General features: G+C 34.4%; 1 protein-coding gene across 1 annotated transcript; it reads right to left on the bottom strand.

Moving 5' to 3' along the window:
• Positions 1-1,005: 1,005 nt before the first annotated feature.
• LOC132279714 (uncharacterized) lies at positions 1,006-12,480 on the bottom strand. The gene is made up of 10 exons (XM_059781743.1): positions 12,338-12,480; positions 7,192-8,193; positions 5,876-5,960; positions 5,636-5,731; positions 5,372-5,524; positions 5,169-5,276; positions 4,921-5,040; positions 1,760-1,885; positions 1,537-1,620; positions 1,006-1,289 (listed from the first exon to the last, which is right to left on the bottom strand). The coding sequence occupies exons 2-10, from the start codon at positions 8,166-8,168 to the stop codon at positions 1,164-1,166; spliced, it is 1,875 nt and encodes a 624-aa protein (XP_059637726.1). The 5' UTR covers positions 8,169-8,193; positions 12,338-12,480; the 3' UTR covers positions 1,006-1,163.
• Positions 12,481-18,258: the final 5,778 nt, after the last annotated feature.

Raw genomic sequence — 18,258 nt, 5'->3', positions numbered from 1 at the left:
AGGACCTTTGGAAAAAAACAAAAAGAAAAAAAAAAATAGTAAAGAAACAAAAAGAAAAAAAAAATAGTAAAGAAAGTAAAAAAGGTCAAAAAAAAAAAAAAAATTTGTATAAAAGAATTTTACGACATTATAAAGTAAGGAATTATACATTAACGAAAGGAATTATACATTAACGAATTTAAGGACTTTCCTTTAAAAGAAAATGATAAATGTAATGTAATCAGAAAAAATGTAATGTAATCAGAAAAAATGTAATGTAATCAGAAAAAAACAAAGTGTCTATTAATATTTTAATACATATCCATTTCATTTAGTTTGATTCTATTGCATCTGAACCTGAAACGTACCCTGATTTAACACTTTCTTATTTTGGAACCAGACGGAACTAAAATTGAACTGAAGCGGCAGTTTAGTGCGTTACCTACCGGCTTCAAAATTCTAACGATTTTTTGCGCACCCTTGTGCCTAAGTTTATGAACAAATTCATTAACATAGACTTATGTGAAGTTATATAAAGGGAAAAAAAAATGCAAGTTATGAATATTATAAGTTCCTGAACGTAGGCCGAACTCTAAATTTATGAACGAGTCAAAGACTGGAATTTAAACATGAATATGATATCAAAGTGGACTTGCTTTATTATCCGAATCTGTGATCTGATAGTCACCCATCTCAAATTTCTCACATGCATTAACAGCTTAAGCAAGGCTACATTAACACTCAGCTCGAATTCATTTTTTAACCAAATGTTTTATGAACTCATTCCAAAGCTGGTTCGAACCCCAAAATACACAAGGTTCGATTTGGCAGACTTGCAAACAAAGTTCATAAACAAAATGTTCACGAACATGCCAGCTTGAGAGCTTGAAATTTGTCTCACTCAACTCTGATGAGTATATTCGAGCTCGAACACTAATATAGATCTCAATACCAAGCTTGAGCTAGAATGGATCAATGCTCAACTCAATTCTCAAATCTGATGCTTCACACAGAGAGAGAGAGAGATTTAACAACAGCATGCAATAATTCACCTCCAACATCAAAGTAATGAGATCACACAGGGACAGTATACAAGTTGCAGCATGGATAGAGAATTGATAACACAGAGAAGGATGGCGTGCTTAGATAAACTATAACTGAAAGGGTGAGACCAACACATTTTCTCATTTAAGGAGTGTCTTCACAATGGACTTGACATTGAGCTTCTTGAGGTCTGTATAAGACTGTCCACAGCCAACAAACATGACAGGTGCTCCAGATATGTAAACCATCGACAGCGCTGCTCCAACCTACGCCATTCACCAATTCCAATTATTCCAGGTGTCATAAACCAAGTTGGAGATCATTAAAAAGAGCTATGATATACAAGCCCAAAATTTAGACCCACTAAAGGAAATAACCACTAGCTATACTCATATGGGGCAAACATGATGAAATGTATTCATTGTGCATTTAATTATTCATTTCATCTTTTCGTTTTGAAAAGAAGTTTCCAACAAATATATGCATTCTCTTCAGTTAAATAACATCATCTACCTTATCATCAATGGTATCAAACTTGGTGAGCAGAATTCCATCAATCAGTCTGGGATTAGGAGAGGCTGAGAGATCAGCTAATTTCTGCACAAGTACACACCAAATGCCACTAAACAAAATGCATGAAATCATATAGTACGACAAATAAATAAATATGGACCCAAAGAGAGAGGGAGAGAGATAATGAGAAGGAAAGGTGAGAGCCTAGTTATAGAGACTGAACCTGATTAAACTTCGATAATTGATCCACAGCATCATTCCCAACCAGTGCCTCACCAACGAACAGGACCAGATCAGGACTGTTGAGATTGATGAGCTTTGAAAGTGCTCGCATTAATGGTTCATTATCCTGTAAAATATAGTATAACAAATCATAAAAATGCAATGGCATGCAATGAAAATTCGAAGTCCATTCCATATGGAAAATTATTCCATGCGGCTGTCACAAGGTGTGATGGCCACTCTCATTCTACCATTCACCATGTTCCATGCCTAAACCGTATCGGCCGTAGCATTGATGTGACAGTGGGATGATTTCTCCGTATAATTATAAAGGACATAGTTCAGGGTGTAACATTTGTCGCAACAAGCTTTGCTCTGGTCAACCCAGTAAGATTTATTCAATTGTGGATTATGTTCCCATAATTCCTTCAAAAGTGCACTATCACGCATATTGCATTTGATTGCAACAACAGATTATCTAGGTGATGTTTGGGGGAGCTTCCTGACAAAGAAAGTCCTTTTCACTATAAAGGGCTTAGAAAAATGACTTTACAAAAATAAATTTGAAAATAAAAAACCGTTCGGTTAACATCTTGTTGAAAAGGACTTTTATCTGCAAAAGTGATTTTACTAACATTAGCAAAAGTGATTTTACTAACATTACGTGCGTTTGGTAACAACATAACTAGTGAGGATCTACACCATTCTCACTAGTAATGTGAACCAATAATAAACATACATATCATCTTTCATTACTAAATTTATGGTGTGTAAATAATCACTTACCAAATCACAGAGATGGTGATTTATTATTGGTCCACATCACTAGTGAGGATGGTGTAAATCCTCACCAGTGAGGACCTAAGTATTGTTCTTTGATTTATAAACACTAGACTAATACAGAAGACCAGTACAGTAAAAAGTAAAAAGTAAAAAGTACAACACCAAAAGCATGATCATGAACCAATGCATTGAGCTAATACAGAAAAAAGTACAACACCAAAAGCATGATCATGAACCAATGCATTGAGAGGTTAACACAGGAGACCAGTAAAATGAAGAATGAAAGGTTAGATGTCAATTGATCCCTTGAGAGTGGTAGGTTACTGGGATCAAAATCACTAGCATTTTATTTCATAGCAATGGTAGAGGGAATATGAGATGATAAGGAGAACTTCATATATAACTCACTATTTATTGATCTCACAAGGAGTCGCAGACATCTAACAGTATAATTAGTCTATAGGGCTCTTTTGATGATTTTTAAACTTACTATTTAAGCTTGTATGAATCTATTAATGTACTAAATGTTTATGGGCTTGCTCTGCAAATTGCCCTGTACTATGATATATTTTCAATTAAATCAAAGGGAGAAACTCTATTCACTTTTCTTTATCAATTTGAATTCATATTACATGTTATTACATTCAATTTAAGCACTACACCAAGAAAGAAGATGAAGAGAAAAGGAAACAGTTATTTACGTAATGTCACTAAGTCATAGAATTCCAAGATATATCTTGGCATTGAGTTATATTGACAAGGAGCTAAAAAGCCTAATGCTCTAGGTTTGGGAGCACCGATGAATTTGGGATTGGAGAAAATTTAGCTCAAAGTTTTAACTTAGTTCCTTCCAATTCCAAATCCAATGCACAGATTATGTGCTCCCAAACGCAACATAAGATCATTTGGTCTTTGGTTTTAATTGACATAAAAACAGCCAAGAGTATATCCATAAAAGCAACAATACAAGCAGCAAAACATGCCTACATAGATAAAAATAAAAAAGTGAAGGAAGGAGTATGATAGGAAAGGGAACACAGTAAACAACAATACCCGCATCATAAATTAGAATAAAAAGTAGGAACTGCAAAGCTCATCAACAAAATAAGAAATTAAGATAAATTGGTACAATGCCAATTTGAGTATAATCTCACTAAAATATCATTTGTCTAACTTGAGTTGTAAGAGAACAAAAAAAAAATGAGAGAGCTACGACAAGTGCAGAGATTTATTGCTTTTGCAAGTTAGATTGATTGAGAAAAACAAGAATGTATATAGAGGTTTTTATTTTAGAGAATTAAAAACTACAATGTTATTAAAGGAACACACAAAATCTTACCACCAAAAAAAATCAATATCAACATATCATACATCAGTATAAAGAGCATGAATGGGCTTTACAAAAAGTGTAGAGAAATAGCAGGTTTTTTTTTTTTTTTTTTTTTTTGATTAGTAGTAGAGAAATAGCAGGTGTTAGGAAATTTAATCTGGGTTTTAAAAGTTGAATTGAGTGTAGGAAAACGAAATAAATATAGCTGTGGTGTATAGAGAATTAGAATCCCTTTAAAATTGTAATTGCTAGACTTCTGTTGAATAGGAATGCTAGTCTTAACTTTCACTATTTAGTGAATTTCTACGATACAAATCTCTTCATTGGTCCACGAAATTCAAGAGAGAGAGAGGAACATACCCAAAACAATGATTCAGGCTTCAACTATATGGCGGAGGCAAATAGGTTAAGTGTTGGAATCAGATGAAGAATAATACCATGAATAGGAGTGTAGCAACTCTCAATTTCATTCTATTAAACTACAAATCCTTATTAATGTATGGAATTGGAGGATAGCACTTGAGTGTATCCTCTATGTGCTTCTCCCCCAATTTCACATATAAATATGTTGATCGATCTTCAAAACCCTAACTTTGCATATATTTAGCAAGACTTGGTTTTTCTGCAAGCCTTGTAATTTTCTGCAAGACTTCATAAGGAATTGTTTCAAAATTGGAATTTGAAAGGAGTGGAAGAGTTCTCTGCAACTATTTCGCTCTTCCTGTGTAGCATCGTTCTTCTTGCGAACCCTAGTTTCAGGAAATAAAAGAGGGCAAAATCATCTATGCAATTTTTTACTTAAAATGAGTTCCTGGCTTCCCGAAAAGTGAGTTTAGAAAGCAAGTTTCCTAGGCTTCTTTGGAACTGGCTTTTAATGACTTCCACTTCCATTGAAAGTCCGTTTCAAATATTTTGACAAACACTCAAAATTTTCAAAAGTGGGCTTTTTGGACTTGGAAGCCCGTTTGAAGCCCTCAAAAAGCCCTGCCAAACACAACCCTAACCAGTTACAACACATAAATCCTTTGAAACATGATATTAAATAATACCTGCATTCGACCTGCTGTATCAACAAGAACCACGTCAGAGCCATTTCGAGTGGCTTCCTGAATCGCTTCCTTTGCAACAATTGCCGGATCTTTCTCATAGCCCTTCTCAAATATAGGTATCTGCCAAGGGTGGTTAGTTACAAGTCAGTTATCACAGTTATACTCTGAAGGACTCCATCTTGGGTATCATTGCTTGTTACCGTAGAAATTCAAGATCAAAAGAGAGAGATATGCCATCAAAACTATACCTGGAGTCTACGTGCATGAGTCCGTAACTGCTCAACGGCTCCGGATCGAAACGTATCACATGCAGCCATCATGACATTGACCTTATGCTGCTGAAGCCAGTAAGCAACCTGCAGAATGACATTTGAGAATAGCCTGTCAAGTGAGAAGCTAAACGTTTAAATATATATTCTACAAAAATATACTAATATAAATTAAGCTTAACCTTAGCAAGATTAGTAGATTTTCCAACTCCATTAACTCCGACAAAAACCACAACATATGGTTTCCTCTGCTCCTTGGCAGCATGCACATCCCTCAATATGTCAATGGATCGTCTAGGAGTTAAAATACGAACAAGAGCCTCTTCCATTGCTGCCTGCAGTCGGAAAATTCAATTAATAATACTAATATTTTGCAATCAGAAGCAGTAAAAGAGATGATGCAGAAGTAGGCGACGAATAAAGAAAAAATGATGAAGGTTACACACCTGGACGGTTGAAGATATTCTTGTAAATGAAGCAAGCTTTTTACCCTCGAGACTTGCTGCTACCGATTCACAGAGTTTTTCAGCTATCTCCTCAGCCTGGGAGTGCCACAACATGAAATTTCCATAAGTGGAGTTCGTAAAATTGAGAGTACTGAACAAATAAGAATGCATGTGGAAGCACAGAGAAAAGTTATAAAGTACTGAAGAACTGGAAAAACAAAGAAAAGATAGAAATAATACCACATTCTTGGTCATGAGTCTATCTTTGAGGGCTTTCAAAGCAGGGGTCAGGTCTGTCTTCTCCAAATTTGCCTTCCCAGCAATACTGAGCACACAACATTGTGAGAAAAATGATGCATGTAACAACTTCAATGGCAAGGAAATGGAAATGAAGTGCAATGCAATAGACAAAAAATAACATCCTTTAAAAAGGCACAAAATATTTCTAATTTCTGGTATAGAAACACTGAAACCAACACTATATGAAAACAAAATAAGACCCAACATTCAATTCATTGAAAATTTGACATGCACTTCTCTTAATATCACTTTCACTTCAGTAACATGTCATCTTATCACTCACCCTATATATTAATCAACTAATCTTCACTTCAGAATTTTTTAAAATAAAGAATAATTTCATTTTCTATAAACTAACATTTTCCTCTAACATACAGAATAGTTATTTTCAAAATGAATTGCTTCAATCATATATCATAATAATAAAAACAGGGTCACTTTCCATAAATTTTTTAACTTTAGAGATGGTTCTATTTTCCAAATTTCTTTAGCATTTCCTTCCCTGGTATTGGACAGTCAGGAAATGCCACATTGATTCACCGAAAGAGGAGGGAAAAATGATCTCAGTAGCCTTACCATTCATCTGCAGTTCCACTTCTCTCATTTTCCAAACTTCTACTAGTTTAGTTCTTACACATCAATCCAATAAGGAATGAATCACAACAAAATCAAAACTGACATCATATCAAATACACTTCACTCAAGCTTAAACACATTCCATTAACAAAATTTTGGTTACTAACCTCATTTTTACAGCTCATTAATCTCAATTTTGTTTCTGATACAGTTCACAAATTTCAAATTGTTTAGTTCTTGTTTCATGTGCTTAATATTTCAGATATTCTTACTTAATTCTCTACATTTGTCCTCAAATTCTTCTAAATTATTCCCTTTCCCCATTACAATTCCTATATCTAAAAACAATACTACTAATTATTTTTGTCTTGTAAATCGTACAGTTCTTCGTACTACCCAATGGGTCAATCCCAAATGCTCCATTCTGATCCAGTAATAATCCTCATTTAGACAAACATGGCAATCCTACACTACAAAGTTAGGCTGAAACACTACAGATGCACCAACTCCAACTTATACCACACCAAGATTACTATATGCAACATATAAAAATATGGAAAGGGTGTAAAATGAACAAAATATTAAAAAATTTAAATCAAGAGCTTTTTGACCCTAGGAATCAATCTGATTGATAATGAACAGAGTGAAAACTAATCAAGGAATGAAAATAATAAATTTACCTCTGGAACATTGATGAAAACCACCCTTTCTTTGTCGAGTTTGTTTTACCATCCTTCTCTGCTTCCTCCTCTTCTTCAGTTTCACTTTCACTACTGATAATTTCTTCTTTATCCATCATACTCTCGCCATGGTCCGTTGCCACAACCACTATATTCTCGTCCAAGTTCTCACTCATCGGATCTGTATAATCCAATTTTGACTCTGGAGGTGAGTCATCCCAAACTCTGTTTTTCTTCGTTGCCTTCTTTTTTGGCTCTGCCTTGGGTACCTTGTTGACAAGTGTATCAGTTTTTTTTCCCCCTTTAGCTCTTAGCTTATGTAGCTTATTTACATCAAAAGCTCCAGAATTTGAACTTTCATTCTCTTTACCACTAACAGCACCCATTACAGGAGACTTCTCAATCCCTGCATGATTCCCATTTGAATGCCCATTATCCATTTTACGACCTTTTGATTTTTCAGAATCCCCACCATCATTCCCCGATTCACCACCACTCTTTTTTTTATTACCCCCATCAAGGCCAGCCTTTTGCATCTGGCCTTGTTTCCTACCCAAGCTATTATTTGTAGGTTTACCGAACTGCTTTGATTTCTTTATTTCTTCTGCCCGTGCTTCTGCCTCTTTCCTAAGCTGCCTATATATATCGTCAAAATCATCATATACAGTCCGTTTTGGATCATATAAATCTGAAAACTCTCGCTTCACCATTGCAAGCAAATCATCCACATATAGAAGATGGAGGATCCGCTGATACACTGCAACAAATACGATGCCCAGTTCGTTGTGAAACGTCCATTTCAGAGTGTATGAAGCACCAGGAGCATCATAGTTATATGATGAGGCACCTGATCGTTCCTCCAAAAGGCAGGAACGGATCAAGGTGTCAATGGGCGAGCCTCTAAGAGCATTCCCAAGCTCCTTACAGGTCCAGAGGATCAATCCCCCTCTAGTAAATATTAGTAGTTGTTCTAGCATCTTACAATCCTATACTAACCGAATCCTGCAATGAAATCAAGGAAAAAAGAAAATCAATTTCAAAAGTACACAATTCAAACATGAAGGATTCACAACAAATTAAAAAGTTAATTAATGGAATCAGATCTTATCAAATATCGGGACTGGCATATTTGGTTGCTCAGAACGAAAATCAGAAGAAAGAAAACTATAACTTAATTAAGGAAAAAAATACCTATAATTTGGGCACACAGCCCAAAATATAAATTAAACAACAATCAATTCAAAAAAGAAGGGTACTTTCAATAAACAAAATAAGATTTATTCACAATATAAGGTGAGGATTGCTCCGTTTGTTTCAATGTAAAATATTTTTCTTGTAAAATATTTTTTGTGTAAAACTTTTCACAGTAAAATATTTTCATTTTTTTCATTTTCTGGTATTGGCAGAAATCTTGAAAAACATTTCTGGAATTTTTTTTTTTTCGGGTGTGTGGCTTTTAAAAAATGTTTTCCAAGCAAAAATGAAAACTCTCCCTACCTCTAGACCTATTTTGTAGTTCACTTTAACGCAGTTATCATGAATGTAAATTGTTTCGATTGAAAAAGAATAACGATTGAGAAATTGTGAGACATACTAGAAAACATAACAAAGGAAACAAGTGTAGCCAGTTATGATCATGGATCTCTTTATTCTTTTGGACTAGCCTTTATCCCTTTTGAAACCATACATGACTGGCATTAAGAGATCATTCGATGAAACTACCACCATGCATAATTATGAGCCAGCAAACCTAGTATTTTTTATTTCTAATCATACACTAGATTCAGGCACATGAAGGACGTATTTTAAAAAAAAATTAGAACTCTGAATAAAATAAAATAAAATCAGAGAAAATGTGAGAAGACATAGCCTATTCCACAATAGCCAGGCCTCACACTTGAAGAACCATAAGCAATCATCACCAGAAACTGGCACTCGTCATCAGAAGGATCTTAATCTGTCACCATAACTAACTATGACCCAGAAAAAAGGAAATACATTGAAAGCTCAAAGCTGATGAGAAAATTCAAATTTGAACGAGTGTTCTTGATACTTTCAACAAAATTTTAGGAATACCAATCAAATATGTAATGTTCAAATGATAAAGATAAGAGTTGAGACGAGCAAAATTTAAAAGATAATTTCAAAATTTTCAAATTACAAATAAACCAAAGTTTCTATCTCCCACCATCAAATGTGCTTACTTTTGAAAATTTTCATGCCAAATCTTTTGAAGTTATCATTCTTGACAAGAAATACAACCTAAAGTAATGCAAACGCAAAAAAAAAAAAAATAATGAATAAATAAAATACTAAACCACGTTCGGATCAGCAGCAACAATTGAAATACAAAAGCATCCAACACTGCCAAATTACTACACAATGTGCTGTGCTTATTCATGATAACAGGCACCAGCTTCTGGAGCTTAAGACTCACAAGTGCTTATTCAACAAAGATAACATACTCAACAAACAAGTGCTTACATAAAATACCAGGAAGGTGGAATTAATTCAAAGATATTAATCATGATAATTTAACAAGCTTGTTACCAACATTGTTTTCAACAGAGAACATATTATTGCAAGGCACAACAAAATACATACAACATGAGAAAATACAACAACTCCCAAGTACTCCAACATGGGTACAAAGGAAAAAAAATGAACCTTTGGGTGGGTAGTGAAATAAAAAATAATATATATTGCCCAACTCCATAGCTTATATTAGAAAATTAGCAAAATAACAAATACATCACATTAAACAATAAAATAAATTTCTGGATAAACTTTTTTATGTCTATATTCAAATAAATAGATAGCTAGAAGCTATCTCTTTAAAAGAGATAAAGCATGGACATCCCATATTTAATTAAGTTAAAGAGGGGCCTCCCTAACTCAAGAAGACTCGACTTCTCTGAATCTAATGATGAAAGCCAAAATTGAAATCGAATTGAAGACTGAAAAATACATATACACACGCATGGAAATCAAATCAACCCAAAACATACGGACAGATAAATAGAGAGAGATTGGTAATTGTTCCCAGAAGAGAAGAGTATTCTGAATTCAGACCTCTCTCCCCGCCTAAATATATATATATATTTTTTTCAAAGTCCCGCCTAAACATTTGATTAGGTGGGTTCTGATATTAGCCTGTTTTACCTTTTTGTTATCGGAAGTTCTATTCCTTTATTGCTCGAGCTTTCTAAATTGAAGAAAAAAGTCAAATCAAATACAATATGCCTCCGGCCCGTCACTTGGATTATTTGAAGAAGGGGTAGCTTGCAAAGTGTTTTAGATAGGTCTTGGGGCAAAAGAATTAGGCATTAAGGCCTGCTGGAACTTACTTCACGCCATAGACAGGTTCAGGTCTGAGCTTGACTTCATAAGTCAAGGTATTAAGAACTTGAATTCAATGGAAATCTGGATCCCAAATACAAAGCCATGCCGGATTTTATAATGAAATTGAAATTTTTTAAATCAGATATATATGTAAATATATAGAGCTCATACCTGTTGCTTTCTTCTAGGGTTTCACAGCGACGGAGGAGATGCGATGGTGTAAGAGAATTGACTATGGTTTGAGGAGAGTCTGTGGTGGAGTAGAGAGGTGGAGTAGAGAGATGGAGTCGTTTGTGAAGAGAGAGGGTGTGTCGCCTATGTCGTCATGAAGAGAGAGAGAGAGAGAGAGAGAGAGAGAGAGAGAGAGAGAGAGAGAGAGAGAGGAGGGCAGGCTCTATCACTCAAAATGCTGACTACTTGACCCTTGAACGAACCTGAACACTGAGTGGTAGAAGGAAGCTGAACCAGGACTGGTGGAGGCAGAGACAAAGGATTGCGAGATCATGATCGGGAGGATTGATCCGTAAGTTTGTTTTAGCTAGGTTTTGGAGAAAAAAATATTCCTTCGTAAAAGATATTCCTTGATTTTGGGAAAACCAAAATCAGAAAACACAAATTATTTTCATATATATAACAACCCTTTCTCAGTTTTCTCTGCAAAATCATTTAAGTCCAAGGCAAGGTTCAATCAACGTTCATTGAAAAGAAAGAATTAATATAAATGAAGCCAGAATGATTGCCTTGTAACCTGCATGATTTCAAGCAATACACTATGTTAAATAACAAGTGGTCAGCTATAATTCCACCTTGATTATCCAATTTATCCTGCCTTTTTTGTTCTAAGCCTCTAAGGTAAGGGGTAAATCTTCTATTGCAAGTGTCCCATAAATTTTCAAATTTCAATAATCAACCAGACCAATGAAATTAGATTCAAATTGATCAAAAAGATATAAAAGATTCCATAAACACGCGGAATCAAGAAAAAAGAGATCAATTCCAGATTGGAAAAAGCGAAAAAGGAACCCAGATTGGAACTATTGGATGAGTTAATTACTTGTAATCTTTTCGGCACTGCTCCTGATGAAACTGAAGCTAATCTCCCAAACACAAACCTAAATCTTATCCTCCGACTTCGAGCCTTCAAGGAGCGACAGGAGCCCTAGAACACAATTCGTTTTTTCATTTATTTTCTTGATTCGAAAAACATAAAAATGGGTAAAGAAATTCAGTGGCTAAAAGACGGCCAAACTGAACAAAATTGGGCCCATAAACGCAAACGTTTTATTTCTATTATGGACTGGTGGAGGCAGAGAGAAAGGATTGCGGGATCGAGATCGGGATCGGGATGCGATGGGGGCGAATGATTGATCCATAAGTTGTTTTAGCTAGGTTTTGGAGGAAAAAAAATTTCGTTATAAAAGATTTTCCCTGATTTTGGGACAACCAAAATCAGAAAACACAAATTATTTTCCCACAAATATTTCATGGCCAAACAAACGGAGCCTAAGTCCGTTTGATTGCTCGGAAATTGAAGGAAAATAAGTACAAAAAAGAAAAAAAAAAAAAAAATTTGGGGAAGATCGCACGACAGTGATCTCCAATCCAACCCCGAAGCTTCAAATCTTGAGCACCAGAAAGATCGCGAATTTCTAAAACACGCGTGAATATAAAATCCTAACATTTAACAAATCTATATTGAATGAACCTTATTTGCATATAATTCAATTAACTACAAATTTATTTACGCTGAAAGAGAGGTACAGATCATCGAATCAAAAAGTTGTGATCGGAGATGAGAATATACCTCTTGTATCGCAATACAATCCTGAGAGCGCCTGAAAAAAAAAACAAAAAAAAAAACAGAAACGGAAAAATAGAGAGAGGGAGAGAGAGAAAGGGAGAGAGGGAATTATAGAGAGAGAATTAAATATTGCACTATATATGTGGGAAGTCAAATTTAATACGGAGTATTTAGGTGGCAAAGTAGTGTTTGGTCGACTCAATTCCTTGGTCGGCCATGGTGTGCGAATTCGCGTACGTTAACGTCCCAAATATCCGATAATAATTCAGCGAAAATTCTACATTAATTACTAATAATTAATTATTATTATTATAATATAAACATTTGGACTAACTTTTCTTTAATTTTAAATTCAAATCACTAATTTGGCTAGTGGAAATTAAAAAAAATTAAAAAATAAAAAAGGAGGAAATGGAAATGGAAATGGAAATTTTTGAATCAGTTCGTTTTCGCTTACTTTTTTTATAATTCAATCTAATATATCAATCTAATATATATAAAAGGCAAAAAAATAAAATCTAATATATATATGAAATTAAAAATATATATGATACATAATATAATTTTCTATTACAATTTATTTATTATTATATATTATGATATATAATTGATTGATTAAAAGGCTAATTTTATTATTTTATGTTTTTGAAGCTTGGACCGAACTGATCCTACCAATTGCCTGTCTCAATATCAACAAGAGAGGTTTGGTTTGTGCACTCCTAAACCCCGTAACTCAATATTACATGGGACAAGCTCTCTCTCCCATGAGGGGTCTTGGTGGGAGTAAAATATGATTGTGTGTTTTTTGTTTTATCATTTAAAAAAAAAAAATTGATAATTTTTGATAATTTTCTTGAAAAAAATTAGGAAAAATTACCTAATAATCCTGCATTAGACCTTTAAAACAATAAAGGGCTACAAAATTTTTGTCATGACAAAGAGGTCCTACTTTAAAATTTTATTTCTATGAAAGTTCAATAAAAAAATTAAAATACCTCTGGTGTGTTTGATTGGTTAGATCTTTTCTATATTTTTCTTAATTGTTGAATAAGCTCATCACTGTAAAACTAGTAGCGGTGAGTTCTGAGATTTCATAGAAATGCTCTCCCAATTTCACTCCGGTATCGGCAGTGGCTGTAAAGCTCCTGGTGACCTCTAATGATCAATCTTGACCATCTGGCAAGTACTACATTATGAGACAAAAAGAGCAATGTCCCTCTTCATACTTGCCGACTAAAACCGCCGCTTCATATCCTGATACATCTTGTCGCCCCCTGGATGAATAGAAAACTCAAAATGGTGAATCTCAGTCATCACATCTTTCCTCAAATCATCAGCAGAAGGTACCACCAACCGGCCCTTGTATCTCAAACCTCCATCAGCCCCAACATAGTAAAATGGGATTTCACCGGAAGCTATTTCTGTAACTTTGTCAATGCACTACTGATCCGTGAGTTGTGCCTTCAAAACCTTGTGAATGATAGGAAGTGTAACTACCATGCAAGCCATGAAAGTATCTGACAGCTCCTTAGGATCATAAAATGAATAACCTTTTGTACCCTTTGGGTAGCCCACAAAAAGACAAACATCTGATATTGGTCCCATCTTCTCAAGTTTTCCTCTCCGCACAAGTGCAGGACACCCCCATATACATAAATCTTGTAAAATAGGCTTATGCCCGTTCCACAATTCCTTAGGAGTGTTAGGAACTGCTTTAGATGGAGCTAAGTTCAGAATATAAATCGTCGTTTCTAGAGCATATCCCCAAAAGAATACTGGTAGACTTGAATAACTGATCATCGATCTTACCATGTCAAGTAAGGTTCTATTCCTAATTTCAGCAACACCATTTTGTTGTGGTGTGCCTGGTACAGATGTTTGGGATATAATCCCATTTTCTCGTAAATGATCTTCAAATCCACTAGAGAGGTATTCCCCTCCTCGATCTGATCGAAGAGTTTTTAGGCTTTTACCCGTCTGTCTTTCACTTTCTGCCTGAAACTCTTTGAATTTATCAAAAGCTTCAGACTTGTGATGCATAAGATAAACATAGCCATACCTAGAGTAGTCATCTGTGAAAGTGATGAAATACTCATATCCTCTTCTAGCCCTAATGTTCATAGGACCACATACATCTGTATGCACCAACTCTAGTACCTCGTTAGCTCTATGTCCCTTGGCCGTAAATGGCCTTTTGGCCATTTTACCCTCCAAATAGGATTCGTAAATTGAAAATGGTTTGAACGCTAAAAAGCCTAAAGGCCTATCCTTAACCAGTCTTTGGATCCTATTTAGATTAACATTACCTAACCTCAAATGCCAAAGATATGTAGAATTATTTAAAGGAATCTTCTTTTTTGTGGTAAGACACTCTATGTATCAATCATTTCAGTATCATACAAGGAGTGAGGTGTAGGAGTAATTAGATATAGACCGTCCACCAATGTACCAGAGCATATAAACTTTCCATTTTCCTTTATCAAAACTTTTGAATCAAATAGTACTGACAAACCAAATTTTGAAATAGCCGAAATAGAAATCAAGTTTCTTCTTCTTTCTGGTATATAAAGGCAATCTTCAAATAATAAACTCTTGCCATTTATTTTTAAAATAACCACTCCTACTGATACTGCTGTTTCCCTTGCTTGTGAAGCAAGTTGAAGATAAATCTCCCCATCACTTAGTTTTCTAGTTTCTTAGAACCTTTGCAATGAATTGAAAATATGGTTAGTGGCTCCAAAATCTACACACCAGGTATCTGTAGATCCTACCGCATAACATGTCTCAGCAACAAGTGAATGAAAAATATCTTCAGAGTGCTTCTTAGCAAAATATACCAAACAATTCATTTTCTTATGTCCCTCCTTGCCACAATGGAAACAACTCCCTTTGGGCTTATCCTGCTTATTGTCCTTAAACTTGACAACCCCAGCACTAGAATCAATTTCTTTGTAATCCTGGATGTCATTAAGGCTAAGCTCAGGAGGGTACTTTTGAGTGAGCACAGTGTGAAGATTTCTCTTCCAGTTAACATAGTTCGACCTAGTTAATTTGTTATCCTTAATTAAGTATGGAAGCAAGCGGATTGAAAATATTCGACATCTGAAATATAAACATTCATGTATAAATAAAAAGGCATACATTCAGAAACAATAATTAAACTTTAGTTTTCATATAGTCTCTCAGTGGGCCTCTATAAACCTCTGATGTAATGAAAATATCGGTAATCATAATCCATGTAGGTATTCACTCGTTTCTCTCAAGGGATAATAAGAACATGCCACTACTAAGAGATCATGTCAGTACCTTGATTAGACGGAAACAATTTTCACTATATCCCATTGTCTAGGCATCTTATGCCAAATGAAATATGGAACCGATTTATCCTTGGCCTCTAAGTGAAAATACCCCTTGAGGTGGAGCGAACTCCCACTTAGTTAAGTGCATACCATTGTCTAGAAGTAGTGCAATTGAATGAGGACCGTCTCTTAATGGTGATCGTCCCCATCCGCCTGCCGCTAGTTCTATCATGCGAGATCTATATCTAGTAACCAGTGAAACAAATACCCTATGGAGGAGCACCCAAGATTGGTGGCGAGGTATTTGTTCCACCTTACAATAGATCGACAATGGAAGGCTGTGAAATTTAAGATTAAATCCCGCTCTCACTTAACTTTTGAAATTAGAGAGTTTTAAATTTTATACATCCTATGCATAATGTCATCATATTAAAATATTAATTTTAATCTAAATAATATTGGAATCTATTTTAAAATTTCTTTTAGGCTTAATGAGTCTAATTCATTTAGGTTAATTTAGCTCAATTTCTTGAACTTAACTATGGGATAATTCTACACTTTCCACAAAATTTAATTTAAAATGAAATATTTGATTTTCAGAAAATCAAAATTTTTAAAATATTTTGGAAAGTGCTAATTTTCCCAAAACAACCCAAATAAAAAAATTTCAATTTTATTTTGTTTAAAATTAACTAAAACAAAACTAGAGCAATTCATGATTTAAGCATATAACCATCACATGAATACAAGCATGCAAATAAAAATTATGTTGCACCATAAATAGTGCTAATCCCCTCTCATGGCCGGTTAAATATCATCTCATGATCACCTTATGCTTCCAAATTCCTCCATTGGAAGCCTTTGACTTTTATCTTGTTTGAATCCTTTCTTGAACTCTTCAAGAATTTCAAACCTAAATTTAATAAGTATAGTACAAGTCTTTGTCCTATACCCAATTTAGGGCCAACAAAAATTATAAACAAGATAAAATAAAATAAACTTATTCGGCTAGGAAAAACCAATCCTTATTAGATTAGCCCTTTAAAACGCCGCCTCTAATTAATTAATTACATCACATATAATTGAATAATAAATTAAAAAACACAACCGGGCCATGAGAGAGATTAAATAATTAATCTACCTGCAATCAAACTTTAATATGCATACAAATACATGTATATGTGCTTTAAAGCAGAATAATAAAAATTGATTGCATCCAAGAAACAACCTAGTAACTGAAATGTACAGTATGTGAAAATAATCATGCCACTGATGACAAAGGACAAAAAATGCCACTGATGACAAAGGACAAAAAATGCCACTGATCATCTTCAAACTTCAAACAAATGCAATACTAAATATATAATATTATATTTATTAAAGTCAACTATACCATCACATGGGTGTTACTGACAATCACTAAACCATATAAATATATATATATAAATTTAATGAATTCCAATATAATGAATAGCCCATCACATGGGCGAAAACAGATCACAAGCGATTTTCTATGCAAGCCGCTGCAAACAGGTATATTATTATTTTATTTTTATTCACTGTGATTTGAGTTCTATCTCATAGATTAACAGATCAAACAAATAAAATAATAATAATAAATAAAATACATATTCATGAAACACACAAAAAGAATTCATGAATATAAATCTATACGTGCATAGATAATAATCAGGTATTCAAATCATCACTGTGATTTGATGAAAAGCATGTAGGTTGCTCTGATACCAATTGAAGGCACAACGGAAGCATTTAAAAAATTTCAAGAGCGTAACCACGTGATTTTTCATCAAATCAAGAAGTACTGTAAAGGGATCTCATACCTTTGGACGATTGAATAATCATTGTATTCGAAAACAATATTCATTTTCTTCTTTGGCCTTGAAAACTAAAGAGTCTTCATCTCTATGACACCAATGGTAGGTTTGTGGAACCCTAACCTTTTCTCTCTCTTTCTGTATATTATATCGTGTAATAGAATGATCTTGTATCGCAGTGTTACCGAATATATGACTTGAAAGAGTCGGTTAAAAGTCTGGGGCGCCACTACCGAATATCCATAAGTAGCCCTAGAAAAATATATATCGTCCCACCTAAGGCTTACTTATATTTTATAGTCCTTGAGTAACCAACTTAATCCTTATGATCACTAAAATAAATTCTTTTATAAAAAGATCTTTCAAAATAAATATTTTTCTAAATAAATAATTTAGTAAACATTTTACTAAAATGCCCTGGCTAGGTTCCAGTGATCAAACTTATTAAATTACATGAATGGGATATTCTAACTTTTATAAAGAGTATGGAATCCATGTTGAGCATTTGTGTTTCCAGAGCTCCAACATTAGCCACCCAAGATACCGTTGTATTGACCTTTAAAAGATCTCACACATTGGTAAGTCAAAGTGACTAGTACTGAAACTTAAGTTCACTAAATCTCTCAGGATTTAGAGCATATGAATTTAGTAGATAAGAAACATGCTTAATTTTCTTATCTTCCCCTTCCCAAGTCAATCCCAAAAGCTTGCTCTCCTCTTCTATACAGCTCGAAAACCAGTCCTCATTCTCCCCCTCCAGTAGCACCAGGTTCTGATCTTCTCTATCCAC

The sequence above is a fragment of the Cornus florida genome, unplaced genomic scaffold (assembly GCF_030987335.1).
Source record: "Cornus florida cultivar Cherokee Brave unplaced genomic scaffold, ASM3098733v1 CherokeeBrave_3.0.0_Hap2_Chr10, whole genome shotgun sequence".
NCBI lineage: Eukaryota > Viridiplantae > Streptophyta > Magnoliopsida > Cornales > Cornaceae > Cornus > Cornus florida.
Note: the sequence above shows the minus strand (reverse complement) of the source record. Positions and strands in the feature narration are given on the sequence as shown.

Excerpts from the sequence above, each read along its gene's own strand:
- LOC132279714 (XM_059781743.1), bottom strand. The coding sequence starts at position 8,168 with ATGCTAGAACAACTACTAATATTTACTAGAGGGGGATTGATCCTCTGG. Across the intron at positions 5,961-7,191 it reads TTTTCATCAATGTTCCAGAG|TATTGCTGGGAAGGCAAATT; the intron begins GTAAATTTATTA and ends TTGTGTGCTCAG. Across the intron at positions 5,525-5,635 it reads GAATATCTTCAACCGTCCAG|GCAGCAATGGAAGAGGCTCT; the intron begins GTGTGTAACCTT and ends TTCCGACTGCAG.